Here is a 21302-nt window from a genome sequence, read left to right on the forward strand (position 1 = left end):
CCCAAGTAGGCAACAGAAGAGAGAAATTAGGTGTGAAGGGGGTACCCGACTGATGCATGGTGGAGAGACAGTTTGCAGTGATGGGCAGGCGCGTGACGAAAACGCAAATAGATAAGTATATGGATACTCAAGTGGAAAAGAACCCCAAAAGCAACACACAGAGTATGGTTTGAAACGCAGAGAATAAATAGGTGCTGTCCAGGTAGGCATATGAACCAAGGAAGACTAAGAGAATTGTTGTTAAGTGAGGTGTGAGTGAGAGGGAGAGAGAGAGTTGAGTTGACTCGGACGAGATGTCACATTTGAGATGCACCAGAGAAATGTCATTCTGCATGCAAATGTGTGACAAGTGATTGTTGCCCGCATGGATACAGAAACGTCAAAACGATGATTGTGTGTTCACGCGTACGCGCGCACACACATGCACGACGACGCGTGCAGATGTCGTATGGTAATTAAGGGTGGGATTATGAATAAGAAAACAAACAGCGAGTCACTTAAAAACAAGAACAAATATCCTTACACGAGCAAACGAAGGAACCTCTCTACACGGTTGTTCGACTCGCTAAAAGTAGTAACCAACTCCCTCAAACCATATCCTACTATCGTAAAAATAAAGGAGACACTTTACATAATATCGTTCAGAGTACAACTTGTACTCGCCAAAAAAGAAAAAGATAAATAAAAATAAAAGGGACATACTTGGTTACGGCTGCAATGCTTTTCATTGATCAGAAACTGACCTGGGGCTAAACAGCAAACAAGGCGTGGAAAATTGCACTGGGAATGAGAGTGGTGGATACGAGACAACGCGGCTAGCTGATCAGTAATCGATCGATCGAACCCTACAGCGACCTACCCCTTTCAGCTGTGTTTATTCTTCTTTTGCCCCGCCCTCGTCGTGTCTCTCTTCCGGCACCGAGAATATACTTGGGTGGATGGCGGGGATCGAGGGGAAAAAGCAAACAAATTATACGATGCTGCTGGTGATAATGATGATGAGAAGTGGCGGGGATAGCCTGCAAGTTGTAGTGGCGGTGGAGGGGATGATTAGTGAGGGCGTAAGCCGAGAATAAAATATTCAGCATTTCATTATGGTGATGGTGAATGATGACGATGGAAGCGAAGTAAATAGGAGAGGTGACGGCTCGACAGGGGAATCGACATAAAATGCACCACCAAATGCCTTTTATGAGACTCAATTCATAATACGATGCACGCAAATGATGCAACATTCGAGTGCAGATTCCTGGAGCTGTCAGTCACATATATTTACTTACATACACAATAAAAAGAAGGTCATATATACACATTACATATATAAAACATACACTCATTTCAGTTTCAAATATATTTGTCAAAAACGCATCCTTTATAACAGCGATTTCATGAATATACATACAACAATAGTGCAAGATAAACAAAACAGCCTATCTATAATAGATAGGCTTGGTAAGGTGAAAACAAAACAAAAAAAACAGAGCTCAAACATGTGTATATATATATATATGTATGTATGTATGTATGTATATTATATAATATTTATAATCGGCAGAATTTGGTGATTCAAGGATCGCGAGTTTGGTGCGTTTGAAAAGTGCAAACGTATGAAACTTTCGGGCCTTGAGTCACTCTAACTTCTGCCGATTATATATTGTATGTGTTGTGTGTGTATGTATGCATGCATATATGTGGCAAGAACGTATATATATAAACATCACAAGGTAAGGCAGTATATACGCAGCACCGAAAACACGTAAACATTCTCAAACTCCACTCACGACGCACATCAACATACTGGAGTGCCATCAACATCAACAAACAATATATACATCATTGACACACAGACAGAGATGTACTCACAAAATACTTCACACTCCAAATATATTCCATAAACATACACAGCACACACATTATATAAATATATCTACACATAACACGTCTATATATGCAACCTTCAAACACATATATCTGTTATGTATGCATGTATTTATAAGAAGAGCACTTGTGGTTGAGGAATTATATATATTTTGAGGATGAGTTGGGGGTTTGTTGTCTTTACCTTTATCCGTTGGTGGTTGCTTCGAATGTTTATAGTGGCAGTAAGGTCTCTCACACAGGCCACTGGCATAAAAGGGGCAGTCTAAACCACGGAAATACCCAGACGATGGAAACATGTTTTCATCTGTTGTTTTTTCGCTCTCCTTTTTTTTGGCCTCTCACTAAACTGTAGTTTTTCTTTTCCTTTTATAATATGTCTCTATGTCTATAGCTATCTCACCCTGTCTTTTCCTTTATGGTTGTGTGCTCTGGCTGTTTTTGTGTTTTTGCTGCTCGTTTCGCTGAGACATGGTCAACTTGGCCAAATGTAGACCAAAATTGCAATCAATGTCTTTCGACGGGCAGCCATAGTCAGACAAACATGTCGCTCTATTTAGAAGTGAGGTGGTGGCTGCAACACCTTTACAACTCTACTCTTACCCCTACTCACGCACTCTCAGACACTCACTCCCTCTATCAACATCTACTCTTCTCTTTCTTTATCTATTTCTATCTTTGTCCGCTTTTAGTATAAAATTGCCGTACTATTTTTCTCTTTCTCTAACAGAAATCTACGTCAATACAAAAATAACATATATACATATGTAAATATAGCACTAATATTTGTTTTGCGTTCGTTTTATATTAATTTACCATTACAGCCCATTCCAACCAACAATTCTCCTTTCCTGTGACTGGCTTTTCATACTTGATTAGCCAACGCGACACCAATTCTCGTTTAGTGTAATTAACGTTCATACGAGACTTTGATGAGAAATTTAGTTTTTATAGTTTCACACACACACACACACACACACACACACATATATATATATATATATGGCATTCTGAATTATTTATTTGTTAATTGAGTTGTGATAATTTTCTTTTCTTTTTTTTTTAACGATTAACGATTAAACGTTTTGCCGAAAGCAGAAGAAAGAATAATGAGTTTGCATCTTTTCCACATTTTGTTGTGTGATTTTTCATTTGTTGTTATAATTTGCTCACTTTCCTTTGTCTTCTCAATCATTTTTTACTTAGCCTGTCCTCCTATATATTTTAAATAATCCCCAACACCACAGACTAATCTCCCTGAGTCGCACCCCTTGATTGTCGAGTTACGTCCCCTGTATCTCCCCACATCCATCCAACCTCTCATCCACACAAATTCCTCTGGATTCATTGATTTGTCTACTCCGCCTCCTACCCTTCTTCATGACTTCTTTTTCTCCTTCACTGTACATTTCCCCACACAAAAAGTTATGAGCCCTGCTTCTTGTTCATCCCCCCCCACCTCAATAATATATATTTCCTTCTTTTGTCTCTCTCACTCCTTATGAGTGATGTATTAAAGTGAGTGTGAGTGAAAGTATTTTAAACTTTTCTCTCATCACACCTTCCTTTTTTTTTCTTTTGTCTCTTCTCTTAAAAAAAATCTCTAATAATTTCTTATCCATATTCCATTTCCCCCGCTCTCCGCGTTTACCCTCCGTCCCCATTTCATATTTTCTAAATAATAATTCTCAACTTTCACTTCTATTTATAATCTTCATATCTTTTTTTCTCTCCTTTTAATCCTCCACTGTTTTGCTTTCTTTTCTCGTTTCCTTAATCCCTCATCTTCTTTGTTCCCCGCTTTAATCTCTTCAAGCTTCTTCTGTTTCTTTTCTTTTCATCTAGTCTCTCCTTCACTCATGTACCTCTAATTTTCTCATCACTTTCATAACTCCCTAACATCGCTTCTCTTTGTTCCCCCATATCATCTCCCTAGCTACGCACACTTTCTTCCCGTACTCTTTTCCCACTCTTTATTTACATTCTCCTCTTTCATTCTTAACCCTTTTAACTCTCTCTCTCTTGTAGACTTTGCCTGTCTTTTTTCTCTTCTTCTCACACTTCCTTCTACTTCTCCTGTACTCTATCACTTTCCTTGACACACTCTTTTTATTTCTCCTCCTCTTTCTCTCTTCTAAAATTTTCAATGCATTTTCATTGCCTCCTCACCTTATTTCTTTAGCTTTCTCTTCCCAAATTTCCTTCGACTCACACACTCTCTCTCTCTCTCTCTCCTATTCCTTTATACTTAGCTCACTCTCGCTCTCACTCAAACTCTTTCTCCTCATCCTCCACTTAACTTTTTCCCCTTCCATCATTTCTTTCACCTCCTCCTCCTCATACCACTCGATTTGCCCTCCCTCTTCCTTTATTAGTCATTCTATCACTAACTCAGACACACACATTCACTCACACTCATTCACACCTTCCTTTCACTCGACCAAGGTTGCTTGCACGCCTGCGTGCCGCCGCCCGAGCCGACTTCCCGTTGCTACTATCGCCTTCACCAATATGGCGTCGTCCTGCTGTGTGCTGATTGTCGTCACGTAAATATTGTTTATAATCTCACTTCTCGACCGTTATTTTTACACTATCTCTCCAACTTTTACTTTAAACTGATCAAAAAAGACAAAAAATCGGAAAGAAGAATCGCAGAAAAGAGACAAATGATCGATTCCTAAGGAATGTGTTTTAATTTTTAGCGTAGGTGTGTGTATATATGTAAATATGTATACAACTTGTATGTCGATACATTTAAATACACGCACGCACACATAACATACATGCATACACACACACATACGTATGTGTGTGTGTATGTTTATACATATATATGTGTGTGTGTATATATATATATATATATGTGTGTGTGTATATACACACATCAGTCTACATCTACGTAAACAATTATAATATATATTATGCATAAATGCAATTGTTTATGTATATGTATCAGAAAAATATGCATATTTGTGACTGTGTATGTATATATATATATATATATATTTGTGTATGTGTGTGTTGTGAGAATCGTATTTTGTTTGTTGCATTTTAACAATGCTTTTTATATTTTTCCTTATTTTCTTTCGAGTTGTGTGTTGTTTGTGATTGTTGTTACGTCTGTTTATTTAGTTTCAATTTTGTTTTATTCGGAGTCTCTTTCATCTTCAAGTCCTGTCTTGATGTGGACTTTGTTTTTTTAACTTCTAGTAAATATAAATTGAATATCAGTCTATTAACGGAAAGGGGGTTTGATCTATGCCTTCCCCCTAGAATGTATCGTTTCGTCGTCCTGTGCCGTCTTCGTTGCTTTCGTCAATCCTTGGTGGTTAATAATAAGACAACTTATTATTACAATCTGAAAGTATTTCTATTACTATTATTAAACTCCAGTTTGAAAATCGACTGTTCCTGGTCGATCGATCGAATTAGTACCAGTGATGTCTTCCTATCACTTGTAACAAATGTATGTCCCTTAACAGAAGAAATCTTGATCGGCCCTTGTCGAGGAGATCTAATGATATAGGCGTGACCATCCCGTGTTTTTGAATCTCCAAGACAACAGTGTCCACTTCCCTCTTTATAATATTATTTTTAAGATGATAGAATATACGTGAAGAAAATTTGACTGTTATTTCTAATAGGTCGATCGACCTCTTGGCGGTTCCCTTGCTTGATTGTTGTGAATAAGTTAGAAAGGTGGAAACGCTGTCATAGCGAAGTAGGTTTCTTTCAGTACGAGCAAACGAAGATCATATCTAGAGGGGTTATCGAATCCCTCTAGAGGGTTCAATAACTCCAGCTTAACTCCTTCTGACGAGGGAATTTAGATTATTGAAATCAACCAGCGAATGATTCAATTTACCTAACAATTCTTTAGCCGCCAAAATATTTCTGTACTTCTGCCAATATTAGAAACTTGAAAGAAATCCTCTTCCTCCTCCTCCTCCTCGTTCTTCTTCTCCTTCTTCTCTCTTCGTCTTCTCTCTTCTTCTTTCTTTCTTCACTATCTCCTTTATTTTTGACTCTACACGCACACAAGCGTTCAGCCCACAGTGGCAGATAAGAAAGTGGCAATCGATCAAAGAAATCGAAAGTGATTTCGATTGGAACTTTTATATTTCTGAATACGTGCCTCCCTCTCCCCCTCCCTCTCTCTCTCTCTCTCTCTCTCTCTCACACACATACATGTTTCGCTTTGTGTTGATGTAGATGTACTTTGCGAGGATCGTTCGGCCCTGTTAAAACACGCACTGGTTGTACTTCACTTTTTTCTATTGTTACAAAATGGCGTGAATCAGATCCAATGGAAGTATTTTTCAGGACACACCTGAATAAGTACAGTAATGTGTGCGTTTGTTTTTATATGTATTTGTAAATATACGTCTATATGTTTACGTGCATTCGTGACCAGACGAAAGAATTTGCTAATTTTTGTTGTCAACTTTCCTTCCTCGCCTCCCACCTTTAAATCTTACTCCTTCCTTAAACATAAAACTCGGCAAGTACTTCAGTCTCTACTATCGTCTACTTCGGTCTTGACGTTCTGAGTTCAAATTCCGCCGAGATCGACTTTGTTTTTCATCCTCCCTTTCGGGGTTAATAAATTAAGTAGCAGTTACATACTAGGGTCGACTATCCCACTCCCCCAAATTTCAGGCCTTGTGCCTTTAGCAGAAAGGATTATTATTTAAAACAATTTGATTTGGCCCCATGCAACTTAAAACTTAATGGGTTTCTCACAGAAACCTAGTCGAGCTCAGGTCACCGAATAATATATGTAACTACGAAGTGTGTTTAGTGCCTCTTTCTTTCGCTTGACTACTCATCTATGTGTGTGTGTGCATTGTATTTTGGGACGGTCATTTTTTATGCCAAATACATGCACTGTATATTCGTTCTTCACTTGTTGTTGAGATTGGTTCTCGTTCTTTCCTGATGAAAAGATTACATTATTTTACACCGTTTATTCCTTTGGAATAAAACCAATGTTATCTTTGAAACATGTCGATTGCTCTGCATTTTAAATTGATATAATGATTACATTGTTCAATTAAATGGAGTTGCATGAAATGATCGTACTGGATAACCTCTCGATATCTTTGTTGCTTATTTTGATTTATCTATGTATATATGTAAGATAATAGTTTCACTTTCATAGTGTCAGTATGATTGAATGTATCTCACATTACAATAGAGAGGATGTTGTTGTTTCACTTCTGACACGTCATACTGAAATAGTGTAAAAGATAAGAGATTGCTTTGGGATCGAATTAGGCAAGAAGTTGGAAATTTTTTTTGGCCCATGACCCTAAGTAAGGCATGTGTAAAATTTGAGTGAAATTGAGTTTCAGACAGATAGACGTATATATGCATGTATATATGTTCGAAAAAATAGTTCATATTCCATGTACACGTACTTCGTATTTTTTTGTTGTACACGTTTCATGACGTCCTCTGCCCACATACTGCCAGCATTGCCCAAATGACCTGAACATTAGTTTCAAAGTTCATCCAAGGCTGGGACCATGGGCCATACGTCCCCTGCCCAATTCAGGATCACAACATATAGGTACACTGCGGCATAATTTCTTTTCCTCAACAGGCCCTGCCCTGTTTAACATTGTCCCAAAACAGATAAAAGAGGAAAAGGATCCCATCACCTTTAAACGGAGTCTGGACAGATTTCTTAGAAGAATACCAGACAAGCCACCCCTACCTGGATACAACTCACTCAACAAGAACTCACTACTTGAATGGACCATAGACCAAACTGGACTTTAAAAAGGATTTAGATAATCTTATCAGGTGGTGCTATTGAGTTAGACATGGCCTAGACCAATCTTTGGTCGAAACATATCTAAGTTTATATGTATATATGTGTGTGTGTGTGTATAATGTAGTGTGTATGTGTGAAGGAATGATTACATTGTAGAAGATAAGTGAAATGAAGTCACTTGTCAAATAAGTACATGTTTGATATCTATAAATGCTTTTATCTTGCTTCAGTCATTGGACTGTGGCCATGCTAGAGCATTTCCTTGAATGGTTTTTGTCAAATAAATCAACCCCAGTATTTATTTTTCTTTAAATTCTGGTCATTATTCTATCAGTCTCTTTTGCTGAATCACTAGTTATCTAAATTTTATATATATATATATATATATCATTACATATTTGAGCTCTGTGTGGGTTCCAACAGGCTACTTAGTGTTTTATAAACACACACACACACACACACACACCCAGAGGCCGAGATTAGTGTTCCCATGCTTGTAACTGTGACCAATCTCTCTTTCTCTTCCTCCTACTCCAGGTACCACTCAGTCCATACCTGATGTTGTCTGTCACCAATTGGTTTAAGAGTTTTTATTTTCTTTTTACACAGAACTAAATTACTTTAGGTGAGTTTTCTTATGCATCCCTCCTATTCTCTCTCTCTCTCTCTTTCTCTCCCTCCCTCTATCTTTTCCTCTTTCTTATCTAGTTTCCTCTTTTTCTTCCTTTCTTGCCTCTCTCCTCTTTATACTTCACCTCTTTCCTTTCCTCATCTCTTGTAACCCCCTTTGTATCTCTCTCTCTCTTAACTGTACCTTCTCTTTTCATCCTTTCTCCTAAACTATTTTCTTATTCTCTCCTATGTTCTCTCACTCTCTCTCTCTCTCCTTTATATTTACATTCATACACTCTCCCATATCTCCTCTTATACTCTACTTGTCTTGCTCTTTTATGCTCTCTCATTTCTTCCCAACCACCATAAACCCTCCCTCTCTCTCTCTCTCTCTCGCTTGTCCACACTCATTCCTCTCTTTGTGTTTCTCTGCAGAAATGGCAGAATGCCCCAGCAGCTCTGAGATTGAGACCAGCTTGAAGCTGTTGCTTCGAATCAACAATGATAACCCAAGCAAAACGCCTGCTGCAAAGGCCCACCATCAGATTCACGATTCTGGACACAGACTGAATTTCCAGCATGGAGGAGGGCTGCCCGACAACCTGCCTGTCCCCAACCGTGGTGTCCTTGCACAACCACTGACAAAGGACCACTTCCGGGTTGGCCCAACAATGGCACATCAGCCCCCTCCTCTGACAGCGCCACCGAATACAAACTCGCTATTCCCTGCCTCCTCATCCTCTTGCTGCCTGCAAGATTTGAACTTACGAGACTCACACAGCTGGAAGAAGTCGAGGAAGGTGACGGAGAAGAAGGAAACCCCGTTTAAGGTGAAGGATCGTAAGGGCTGTTTAGGGAAATCGAAAACCGGTGAAGGGAGCGATGGTGGGAGCGGCAATGATGAAGAGAGCGAACTGAGTGTTGGTCAGACCTCGACGGGGAGTGGCAACATGTGTGCCATGGTTTGGGAGATGATGAATGCCGCTGCTTCTGCCTCAGCTACAAACAACCTGGCCGACCCCTACCAGACTGCAGCAAAGCAACAGCAGCAGCAGCAGCAACATCATCAACAGCAGCAGCAACAACAACATCATCAACATCTACAATATCAACAACAGCAAAAGCAGCAACATATGCAGCAGCAACAGCGTCAACAACAGCAACAACGTCAGCAACAACAGCAGCAGCGTCAGCAACAGCAGCAACGTCAACAACAGCAACCACAACAGCAGCAGCACCGACAGCAGCAGCTGCAGCAGCAAGAGAAGGAAAAGGAGAAGTCTGCCAGTGAAGCGTTTGGTAAGTTTGGAATGTTTCTTTCAGATGTCGTCAGGGTTGGTTTTGTCTGTCCATTGTTGATAAAATACCAGTAATATACTGCAACCACCTCAAGGTCCCATGCTGTAGTGGGGTGGTTTATGTGCCTTAGTGACCCTGAAAGCTATTCCAGTGGAACTCCTGATTCTTGTAGGGCTGGATTATCTCAAACCGTCTAACCCATGCCAGCATGGAAAACAGGTGTTAAATGATGATGATATATTGTCATCATTTAACGTGTTTTCCATGCTGGCATGGGTTGGATGGTTTAACTGGATCTAGCAAACTGTATATGTGTGTGTGTGTGTGCATGCATGTGTGTAGATATTTGTACATATGTATATACATACACACATCTATACACACACACAACAACATATGTATATATATATATATTCTTCTTTATCATCTTTACAGCTGAAGAACTCTCCAAAGAAGATAAAGTCTATCCATTGAAAAGAGTAAGTAACTATCTATTGACATCCCCCTCCCTACCTCAACTCCTGTTTAGACTCACTAATCCTTTGTTGAGATATAACTGAGTGGATAACACACTGGATTATCTCTATGTAGGTCATTAGTTCACATTTGCTGCCAGGTTTTTTTTTTCTAAAACATTGACTTGGCCTTGATCAAGCCGAGCTCTGATGGAAGGTTTTTCAGATTTGAGCATCTCATCCTTTAATGGATATTTTGGACTACATTATCAAATGATGCCTTCTTTTTTGTAGGATTTGTACATGGATAGTTGAGTTTCTTACTACTATCACAACTAGTGCCAGATTCAGATGGTCCTAATCTATTCTGCTTGTGGTGTCCTCCTTAAAATGTCGAAAATATTGCACATCTTGGCCAATGGTTTCCTGGCTTTGGAGCCTTTTCATTCAGGCTGCTCACTGTTCTTACACCTAAATGGAAGTAAATATCAATAAAGTTTCCAATCTAAATATTATTGTATATATTGTCAATGTTATTGAGAAAAGCATATTTGTGCTGTCATCCCATCATCTCTCATAGTTTAAATATTACAACAAACCAATGTGAGGACCTCTATATGGTTGCAAATATTATAAACCCTTATTGTGGTTAAACAACTGATGTGTGGAAAGAAAGAGGGATTCTGCTGGGACTGTTTCATTGTTGACTGCTACCCCTTCTCCAAACAATACCATTAATCAGCTGCTTTTAAAGCAGTTCTGAATTAGTCTAGCACTGTTGTGGATAGCCTAATTTGCATATTTGTACTTTTGATGGTTTATCATTAATTAAACAATACATATGCTCAACACAGATTACATCAACAGTATAGAAAGATTGTGTTGACATTTTTATTTAACCCACAATAAGGCTTTATAGTATTCTCATTTATTTCAGGTCTTCTGATTTCTGTGTTTTGCATAAATATATCAAAATATGTTGATGTAATTGGCCTGCATTTGATACGTAGTCTCTTGTTTCCACAGCGATCTGCCCGGTTTCCAGATGCCAAGTATTTCTGCCGTTTATGTGAATTCCATTGTATGAATGATGCAGATTGCCTGACACACATCCGAACCATTAAACACCAGTGGCGCAAAGAGGTGAGATTCCTGCCATTTCCTTCGGCTCATTCCTCACCATTTTCCAATATCTTCTTTACACTCTTGCTTCTTTTTCTCTCATTTCACTTCATCTTCTTTCATTTTCTTTTTCTTTTCCTTCTCTTTATTTCCTTAAATTTTCATGAAATCTTCTTTCATTCAAATTTGCTTTCTGCACTTTTATTGTTTTTTTCTTTCTTTCTTTTTCTATCTGCATTTTCTCCCTTTTACTAAATCTCTTTGGTCTTTCAGTCGTTGGACTGTGGCCATACGAAGGCGACACGCTTGAAGAGTTTAATTTGCATAACAGTAAACCATTGATTCATCAGTTCTTTGGTGTATTTGCAGATAGCGGCAGCAAAAGACAAGCTGAGGAAACTGCCCACACCGACTTCACTTCAACTGCGAGATATAGAAGACACAGTGGAGCGTGTCTATAAAGAGCATGGCTTGACCAAAGCTGAGGTTCAGATCCGGAAGAAGTTTGTCCAAAAGGTTGAACAATTTCTGCAAGAAGACATAAAAGGTAAGAGCTTTTGAGTGGCCTTAGTTCTTGGTCAGCCCCGGGTCAGCCCTAATCCAGCAGTCCTTTGGACAAATGTGCTTCAGGCTTGAATATCTAGGCATACATAATCAAATGTGATCATCATTTGTTAAGCTGGTAAGATGTAATTTGATGGAAGATTCACTGCTGTTTCTAGCTAGTCAAATGCATGGCTATACAGGTAAGAAGTTTGTTATTACTGGTGTCACCCTGGAGCCTTCTGTGGATGTCAGACAACATGCACACCCCACCCCTGTGTCAAGAACTCAATGATAGCATTTGGCTTCTTTTTGGAACTCAATATTTTCCTGCAATGAAGAACAGCAGGAAAAACAGTTACCAGAGAGGAAGAGTTATTGTACCAACAGGTGCAGTTTGAGCAACCTATGTCAGTTAATAAAAAGACATGATCACATTTGCCTTACTTTCACACACTTGTGTGTACACATACGCTCACACACACTTTTTATGTGATGTATGCATCAATGAGAAAATCCAGAAAGTCAGTTTTCTTCAAAATCCTTGTGGGTATTTGTTCTACACTGAGTAATAAATACCCCCTTTGTCACTGTCACCAGCAGAAATGCTGTGATCAATGATGCTAGTCTTCTCTTGCAAATTGCGATATAAAAGAAGTAAATAAGGTGGCCATTTTAGGAACATATACACCTGTGATTATTTAAGTATATTCACCTGTAATTATCAACTGGTAAATATGTACACCTTACTATTTCCAACTTTTCTGTTTGTCAGGTGTAAAGTTACATCTGTATGGTTCAGTGCAGAGCGAGTTTGGTTTGAAAAGCAGTGATCTCAACATAGATTTAGAAACCCCACCTGACATGAAATTGGCAAATGGCCTGAAAATGACTTATGAAAGCCTTAAAAAATCAGGTGAGGACATCAATTTATTTCTTCTTGAATTATTTCTAAAATCAAAATATTATTTTTCACTCTTGGCTTTCCTAATTTCTCTAAACTTTTCTTTCTGTTGCTACTCTTTGTGCTGTTGAACTTTGCAAGGTTTGTTTCTTTTTATTTTTTCATCTGTTTTCACTGATACATTTTCATCACCATCATCATTGTTAATGTCCACTTTTTCATGGTTGCATTTGTTGAGAAAATCCAAGGAAATGCGACAAGTCAGTTGCTTGCTATCCCTCAAAATAGGAGTTCCAGGAATGCTTCCATCAATTGAAATGATGCTGGATAAAGTGTATGGTTTCAGAAGCGGATTCCTTCTTCAAAGAAGGAGATTCAATGCCAAAGAATTGATACGTGTTGTAGTTTTCTTTTTTTAGCACCTTGTACTGACATGGCAGGCTTCTTTCAGTTTCTGTCTACCATATCCCCTCGTAGAACTTTGGTCTAGTTGGGGGCTATAGTACATTTACCCAAGGGGCCATGTTCCCTCTCTTTCTCCCCCTCTGTGTTTTCTCTTGTTTTGTTTCATGTTAAGTTTTCTGTATCTTTTCAGACCTCTTCAAAGATGTGGAAAAGGACTTTTTGGCCAAAGTCCCATTGGTGTATTTCAGATCCAATGACAAGCACCAACTGTACTGTCAAATCACCGTCAACTCCATACTAGCTCGTCAAACTAGTCAGCTTCTAGGTATCTACAGCTCAATTGACATCAGAGCTAAAAAATTAGCTGTGGCATTCCGTTATTGGGCAAAGGTTTGTATTTGTAGGGGTTTTGTTGTCTTTTATCCATATTGTTTTGGATTGACTCAATAGAGTCCCCTTGAGTGTGTCTGTATAAATTCATTCCTCTATTTTTTTCATTTCATTCTCGTTTCTCCAACAGCTATGTCGTGTTGACCGTCAACAGGAGGGAACTCTACCGGCTTACTGTACCTATTTGATGACAGTTTATTTTCTACAGAGAATCCCAAACCCTATTTTGCCTGTCTACCACGTGGTAAGAATTCTTCATTCTTCATTCTTTGGGTTTTTTTCTTCTTTTTTTTCTCATCTCAACTGGATCACTCACACACGCACATTTATGAATGTATGTGCATATCTACACATACACACTCAGATTGATATATGTATGTATATCCACACTCACCATCATCATCAACGTTTGTTTTCCATGCTGGCATGGGTTGGACGGTTTGACAGAGAACTGGCTTGGCCAGGGGCCATGCAAGGTTCCACTTTCTGTTTTAGGATGGTTTCACGGGTCTTAATAAAAAATAAATACCAGTGATACACTTGGTGTCAGTTCACTCAAGCATTGACTTTGTATCTTAGCTTTGTCCAAAATACACATAAAAGTAATGTGAAAATGACCGAGACCTTCTGGTAGGTTCCCTCATCAGCTTCACACACACGCCTACTCTCTCTCTGTGTCTTTGTCTGTCTGTCTGTCTCTCTCTCTCTCTCTCTCTCTCTCTTTCTCTCTCTCTATGTGATAAGCTTATCTATTTTTTTATATTTCAGCGGGCAACAGATGAGAAACAGAGAGAGAGATTTTTTGAGACCATTACAAAAGCAGTAAGTATATCTCCAAATCTCTCTCTTTATTAATCCTTTCGAGACAAAATCTTCTGATGATTTTTCTATTTCTCTCGCTTTGCTTCCTTTCTTCATTCCTCACATTTTTCTCCCTCAGATTTTCCCCAATATCAAGTGCCAGCTAATCGTTCCACTCTTGTCTTGTCTCTTCTTATAATCAGGCATCAATCTTTCAAGTGAAGAATATGTTAAATGTTGGTGAATTATGGTTGGAGATGTTGAAGTTTTACTGTCAGGGCTTCGACAGTTCCAGCACTGTCATCTCAATCAACTATGAGAACAAGTTGACCCGGGTGGCAAAGAACTGGAAGACCAAACGACTTGCCATTGAAGGTATGTTGGAGTTGTAGAACCATCTCTCTGACTATGGTTTGTTGTTGGTGACAGGGGCCAAAATGTGTTGTATAAAGGGATTATTTTGTGTAGGGCTGACAGTATGGTTGTGAGGAAGGGTGTATGTATTTGGTTAGGTTTTAGAAATAAGAGACCTTGCCATGTTTGAGTGTGTTTAGCATGGATGTGGGTATGTGGTTTGTTGTTTATCCCCAAGGTCAGGGCTAAAACTAAAGATGTCCATTGGTAATCATCTCATCTTTATTCATTCAAAGACGGCCATGTATCTGGTACTACCCAATGTGTCTTTTTCTAAGACAGTATGGCACAATATGAAAAGGGTTTTGGCTGCTATTTCCAGCAAATTGTGTGACCACATAGAATCTACTGCATTGGTTTGTGTTGTTAGCTTCTGGAGTTAAGAGTGTATATGTGTGTACAAATTTCTCTGTTGAAGGTAAAGCTATTCCGGATGCAAGTAAGAATGTTATTAGCTCTGGAAGTAAATTAGGGTCTCCAGGTGTGTGTTTACCCTACATCAAACCTGATCGAACAAACCCATGGTCAAAGGTATTCCAGGCATGACCATTCAGATATTTTCAGCATGTATCGTAGACTACATTATACAGTGTTTTATTAAGACAGTGGGGTGTAATTTGAAAGGTTAGCTGTTATTTATTGAAAGGAGGGGCAATCATATGAAATTGTATCAATACCAATAATATTGGTTATCAATAATGTCATTATCAGTAACATCAACATTAATTCTAAATTTAAAAACAATCTTTTCGTTACTTAGATCCATTTTCTACAAAGCGAAACATTGCCAGGTCTGTGAGCGGAAGGAAGATTTTTGAGTATTTCCAAGATTGTCTTGTGAAAACCTGCCTCTACTTCGGCTTTCCGCCTACTTCCAACTCGTCTAGCAGCAGTCGAAAGAAAGACAACAATGAACAGCAATCAGTAGGATCGATAACTGCAACAACAACAACAACATCAACAGCAGCAACAACTACAGCAACACAAATGAATGGTACCGACCGGGCTCCCAAAGATCCCAGCTGCAAGACTCCACCCCCTAACTCACTGGCACAATCTCCTTCCAAGGGCTCTGATAACAACACAATGTTGGTTAATGATGTTTATGAACCAGAACAGCAATCCACCCAGTCAGCTGGATCATCTCAATGTTCAGATGATGATGGTGATGACGATGTAGATTCTTCAGGAAATACGCACACTTCTTCCCAACAGTCTCCCAGTAACGAAGGCTGTGCTTATGTTTTCTCCGTTGAAAACTTGTCTGATGGAAAGGTGAGTGTGGCATTTGGTTTGCTTTCTCTTTCTAGTGCTCATGTTTGCTGTTGTTTTGTTTATTCCCAGGGGTTGGCCCCCGACTAAGCAGGTCAACAATTGAAGGCATTCCAGCCAAAGCAATCCCATCTTTTCACCAGACAAAATACTGCTAAGCATTTCTGCCAGCTCACCGCCTTACTCATTTGCATAATGGTACCAGGTCGACAGCCTGACAGTGATTACCAGAGCAGTCTGTGATTAGTGTTCAATTCCAGTCTGGAATCCTTCCCATTTCATATTGGCTGCAATGTGACCATCAAGGGCCCGGGTGTGTTGTGGGATGGGGAGTAGATGCACCCTGGGGCATCACATTTGACTTCTCTTAAAACATTTGTAGTTTCTTGTCATTGTAAGAAATGATTGGGTAACTGATTATCATTTAATCCCAGATCAGCCTTATGATCAAAAGTATTCCAGTCATGACCATCCCAACTTATTGTTTGATATATTATATCCAAAATGCTTTCCCTTTTCTTTTTTAAGAGTGAAATTTGATGGAGATTTGGCTGCTATTTCTGGGATGTTCAGCAACCACATAGAAGCTGTCTTGTTTTGTGATGGGATGGGGTTGTGGCTGCAGCAAACATCAATCCATTCACCTTGTCGTTGTTTAGTCCTGTTCTGGTCAAGCAGCCCTATGATCCAAAGGTGTGGCAACCCCATCTTTTCTATATCTTGCACAGCATTCTCCAATGTAGGGTCACTTACTTTTTCTAAACGATAGGTTGTGATTTGAGGGTGATTTGGCTGTTATTTCTCCCCAGCTCAAGCCACTGTGTTATTTGCTGCTATTTACATTTTGGGGGTTTGTGGTCGGTTGTGTTCCTCTTAACGTGAGCCTCTAGTGTTGTTTTTGTCTGTATCGTGTTTCACATTAGGGACCAGCAAAAGTGTGCAGCATCTGTGAAAAAGAAGGGCATTTGAAGAACGACTGTCCCGAGGAGAAACTCCCTCCTTTATTGCCCTTACCAGCCATGACTGAGGAGAGTTTGAAGCTTTTGAATGAGATGCTCATGCAAATACCAAGTAAGTCTTTGTTCTTTTTTATGTCCATTGCTTAGCTGCTGCTGCTGCTTCTTCCCCCCCCCCCCAATCAGCTCTGGCTGAGTGGACCTATGATCAAAAGTACTCCAGCTTGACCATTCGTTCTCTTTACGGTGATGTAGGACTACATTGTTTGACCCTTCAGCATTCAAATTATTCTGTCAAACAAATGTAATCTTTATTTATTCTCATTGTTCACAAACCTTTTTTGATCATGAGCTCAACCCACCAACCACTAACCCACCCATCATCACTATAATAGTGCTCAAAGTGAGACTGAACCTGGAATCACATGGTTGGAAAGTAAACTTCTTAATCTCATAGCTTCCATGCGTGTGTGTGTGTGTTTCTGTTTGTGTTTCTCCAAAAGTCACTGAGTTCCAGGTGGTGACATTTGTCACTCCTGATGTCAGCATATCATCTGCTGGCTTTGCACCTTTTTTTAAGCTAGGAAATAAGAAACCCCTTATTTGAAAAACAGGTAAAGGCCTCTGGCTGTAAAACAATACTTCAAAAATATATTTGTCTAACCCATGCTAGTATGGAAAAATGGATGTGAAAAACGAATTAGCAAATGAAATCAATATTTACTGTTGTCCAGTGTCCCAGCTGCATGCAATACATCGCTTGGTGGACTTACTGATCTCTTTCTTGTATATTCTGTTGACAGAAGATCTTGGTCCCACAGACTTGAGCACCGAAGACAGGGAAAAGATAGTTAAAGGTTTGGAATGTCTCATCCGAGAATGGTACCCAGGTATTATTTCCCTTTTTATTTTTGTTTTATGTTTCCTTCTCTCTTTCAAAATCTCCCTTCTTTCCCTCCCTGCTCTTTCACCTTTATTCTCTTAAACTTTCTCTCCTCTATGTATGTCTCTCTCTCTCTCTACTTTGCCCCTTCATTCTCTTATTCCCTATTTCTCCTCTAATCGCATTCCTCTCTCTCTCTCTCTCTCTCTCTATCATTTCTTTCCTCTTCCCCTCCCCATTCAGTCTCTACTCCCCCCCACCCTCTCTGTCCACCTTCTCTCTTCTCTTCTCTACCAACTAAAATATTCCACTGTTTTCTCCCCCATTACAGAAGCTCGTCTACATTTATTTGGTTCCTCCTGCAATGGATTTGGCTTTCAGAATAGTGACCTCGACATCTGCATTACATTCTGTAACCACCAAAACGCTGATGTAAGTATCACATCTCCCGCATCACTGCAACTATCTCTGCCTGTCCCTCTCAACTGTCCCCACTGTCCCCTATCTCAACCTGACCCTTCTTCTCTTCTCATCACTCCTATTGTCTCTCATTTACCAGCCACTTCACTAATCTCTCTCTCTCTCCAATTTTATTTCTTCTAATCCATTAAACAAAATTACTGGCAATTTAATAAAATTTTTGTTTTTAATCATTTTTTCCTCTTTTTTTTTGTTTAATTTTTACAAGGGTCTCGACTGCGTCTGTATTATTGAGAGTTTAGCTCAAAAACTGCGCGAGAACAAGCAACTGTATGGTGTTGTTGCAATCACTACTGCCAAGGTACCGATTGTCAAGTTCAAACTGAAAAACAGCAATTTAGAAGGAGATATCAGTCTGTACAACACTCTTGTAAGTTTAAATTAAAACAAATTAAACATAATGGTGGGGGGGGGGGGCCTGGGTGGATTTCATCTTTGCTTTTATCATTTTACTTGTTTCAGTCATTTGACTGTGGCCATGCTGGAGCACTGCCTTTAGTGAAAACATATCGACCCCAGGACTTATTCTTTCTCAACCTAGTACTTCCTCTATCTGTCCCTTTTGCTGAACCACTAAGTTACGGGGATGTGAACACACCAACATCAGTTGTCAAGTAATGGTGGTGGCGAAAACACAGACAGACAGACACACACACACATATATACACATGACGGGCTTCTTTTAGTTTCCGCGTACCAAATCCACTCACAAGGCTTTGGTTGGCCCGAGGCTATAGTAGAAGACACTTGCCCAAGGTGCCACACAGTGGGACTGAACCCGGAACCATGTGATTTTCGGGGTATTTGGTTGCTATTTCTAGCAGATGAAGTCAGCATGTAGAGTCTCCTTTGTTGGCACATGTTTGACAACAACAACAACCTATTGATTTATTGATTAACTGATCAATAAGAACTTTTTATAAAAGCAGGTATGTCCAAGTTGTTAATGACCAGAATAATAAATGGTGGACGATTGCTGTATTGATATTGATCAGAGTCAAAATCTATGAAATAACCTGTTCATGTGAAAAAATGCTGCAGAATGGTTTTCTGTTGTTTCAGATGAATTCTTTCTTTCTTTTTTTTTGTTTTTTTTCAAATGGCACACAAGTCTTGAAGTGAGAGATTTAAGAAAAATTAAATTATTATTTTCTTCTTTCAGTCATTGCACTGTGGCCATGCTGGGGCACCATCTTGAAGGGCTTAATTGACCCCCGTACTTATTTTAAATCTGGTACTTATTCTATCAGTCATTTTTGCCAAACTGCTAAGTTAGGGGACCTAAACAGACCAACACCAGTTTCAAGTGGAGGGAGGCACACACATATCATTTCTAACTGCTTGGATATTAAAATATGATGATATATATATGGATTAGATTTTTTTGTGAGCATAGTGACATATGTTCAATTAAATCAAGCCTCATCCTATCTCGTCCAAAATAATATCATCAATCAGATGAAAAATTCAAGACAAACCTTTGGAATATTTGAACTGAGAGTGTAGCAGCCTAGAACGAAATCAATGCTGTAACTCAATCACTCCGCTGAACTTTCATGTCTGCTAAAATATATTCTTATTGATCCTACTTAAATTATTCATGACTGACTGGGTTTAAACAACAAAATAGATAGGTTTTGTTTTTTTGATTTTGTGCATTTCTTTATTGATTTTTTTTCCTCTTTTGATTGGTTTTATTTTTTTCCTCTTTTTCACCTCTCCTAGGCTCAACATAACACAAAGCTATTGAAACTGTATACAGAAATTGACCAGCGGGTGGCCATTCTTGGGTATGCTTTGAAGGTTTTCGCTAAGGTAAGTTGCTGGTGGTACTTTCTCCAGTTCTGGAAATAACTTCAGATATTTTAAGTCCAAATTTGAAGTAGAAAAAAAGAACAATCAGCTCCACATCTCAAATCAGTGCTTTATTTAATTTCTAGGGAGTAATTTATATGACAGACATGTTAGAATGTTGCAAGGAAGAATTACTAGAAAGATTCTTCAAGCTGAGCCAACTGGCTGGAGACTCTGGGGTAGACCAGGAGCCAACTGGCAGGAGACTTGGGGGTAGACAAAGTGCAAGATGGTTGGATGACATCCATTGACTCAGTTGGACATGTGTAGGAATCCAGTCAGAAAGTTTAATGATGGCTGCTTCTAATGGGACCCCATGGAGGTGGTCCCTTCTCCACAGGACTCTACTTGTTAACCTCACCCAGGACGTTATTGTGCTTTTTGTTTTTATTTTGATAAAAAAAAAAGGTATGGAAGAAAATTTTACGAAGTAATACAATACAACCATTTTTTAAAATCTTGATTTTGGTGAGAAACATCTCTCTTATACATGGAGTTTTTTAGTAGTTTTTTTCCTCAATGGTTCTGTCCTGCCTGTTGCAAATAAGTGCTATGGAGAGGTTGGTAAATTCACTGTTGCAAGCAAGACGAAGGAACACTGAGTGGAGGAAAATATCTGGTGAAATAAAGCTGAAGGTAACCACTCAGAGGGTCGACCAGGTAATACAGGGGTATGTCATACCCAGTGATCGGTGGAGCAGTATAATCAATCACTGCTAGAAGAGCAAAGGGGATTCTCTAGAAAGTACAAGTGATGTTATTCATTTGTAATCTTCCATGAAAACCTGTCCAGCCATTGAGCTGTTTATGTCAGTACTTGGAAAGAGGTGGGGGGTTGGCAGCAGGAAGGGCCTCCAGCTGTAGAAAGATCTGCCTCAGTGGAATTTGCCTGACCCATGCAAACCTGAATGAATAGATGTTAAATCATTGATGATAAATTATTGTTTTGTTGTGTAGGTTTGTGAAATCGGGGATGCCTCAAAAGGTAGTCTTTCCTCCTACGCATACATCCTCATGTTACTGCACTATCTACAGCAGTGTGATCCTCCAGTGATTCCTGTTCTGCAAGAGGTAAGCCGTTTTTGCTTCAGATTGTCTCTCTTTTGTTTACTTTATTGGTTTCAGTGTTATTCCTGTTGTGCAGCATCTTGCTCAGCTGTCTTCTTTGATGGATCCATGCTAATCATAGCTTGGTCAGTCGATTTGCTTTACAAACTAAAAATAAGCTTGAATGTATAAATAGGTGTGTCTGTGT

The 21302-nt window shown here is 39.2% G+C and overlaps 2 protein-coding genes across 5 annotated transcripts in view; one reads left to right on the forward strand and one right to left on the reverse strand.

The window, feature by feature from the left end:
* The window catches only part of LOC106876083 (uncharacterized), a 41977-nt gene extending 39541 nt beyond the window's left edge, over positions 1-2436 (reverse strand). For both annotated transcript variants that reach the window (XM_089340283.1, XM_089340284.1), the window contains exon 1: positions 2063-2436. In XM_089340283.1, the coding sequence (XP_089196409.1) occupies positions 2063-2177 (115 nt within the window). In that variant the 5' untranslated portion in view covers positions 2178-2436. The remainder of the gene's footprint in view (positions 1-2062) is intronic.
* Positions 2437-4290: 1854 nt separating this feature from the next.
* LOC106876084 (terminal uridylyltransferase 4-like) overlaps positions 4291-21302 on the forward strand; it is a 31267-nt gene continuing 14255 nt past the window's right edge. For 2 of the 3 annotated variants that reach the window (XM_052976116.2, XM_089340281.1), the window contains exons 1-18: positions 4291-4424; positions 8195-8282; positions 8705-9568; positions 10004-10047; positions 11050-11166; positions 11515-11692; positions 12464-12604; positions 13188-13387; positions 13518-13631; positions 14156-14209; positions 14392-14563; positions 15363-15877; positions 16798-16945; positions 17634-17720; positions 18045-18145; positions 18402-18563; positions 19919-20008; positions 21005-21118. In XM_052976116.2, coding sequence (XP_052832076.2) covers positions 8707-9568; positions 10004-10047; positions 11050-11166; positions 11515-11692; positions 12464-12604; positions 13188-13387; positions 13518-13631; positions 14156-14209; positions 14392-14563; positions 15363-15877; positions 16798-16945; positions 17634-17720; positions 18045-18145; positions 18402-18563; positions 19919-20008; positions 21005-21118 — 3099 coding nt within the window. In that variant the 5' untranslated portion in view covers positions 4291-4424; positions 8195-8282; positions 8705-8706. Of the gene's footprint in view, positions 4586-8194; positions 8283-8704; positions 9569-10003; positions 10048-11049; positions 11167-11514; positions 11693-12463; positions 12605-13187; positions 13388-13517; positions 13632-14155; positions 14210-14391; positions 14564-15362; positions 15878-16797; positions 16946-17633; positions 17721-18044; positions 18146-18401; positions 18564-19918; positions 20009-21004; positions 21119-21302 lie in introns of all 3 variants that reach the window. The other variant, XM_089340282.1, reaches the window with a different exon arrangement.

The sequence above is a fragment of the Octopus bimaculoides genome, chromosome 23, assembly GCF_046866305.1.
Source record: "Octopus bimaculoides isolate indiv1 chromosome 23, ASM4686630v1, whole genome shotgun sequence".
Lineage (NCBI taxonomy): Eukaryota > Metazoa > Mollusca > Cephalopoda > Octopoda > Octopodidae > Octopus > Octopus bimaculoides.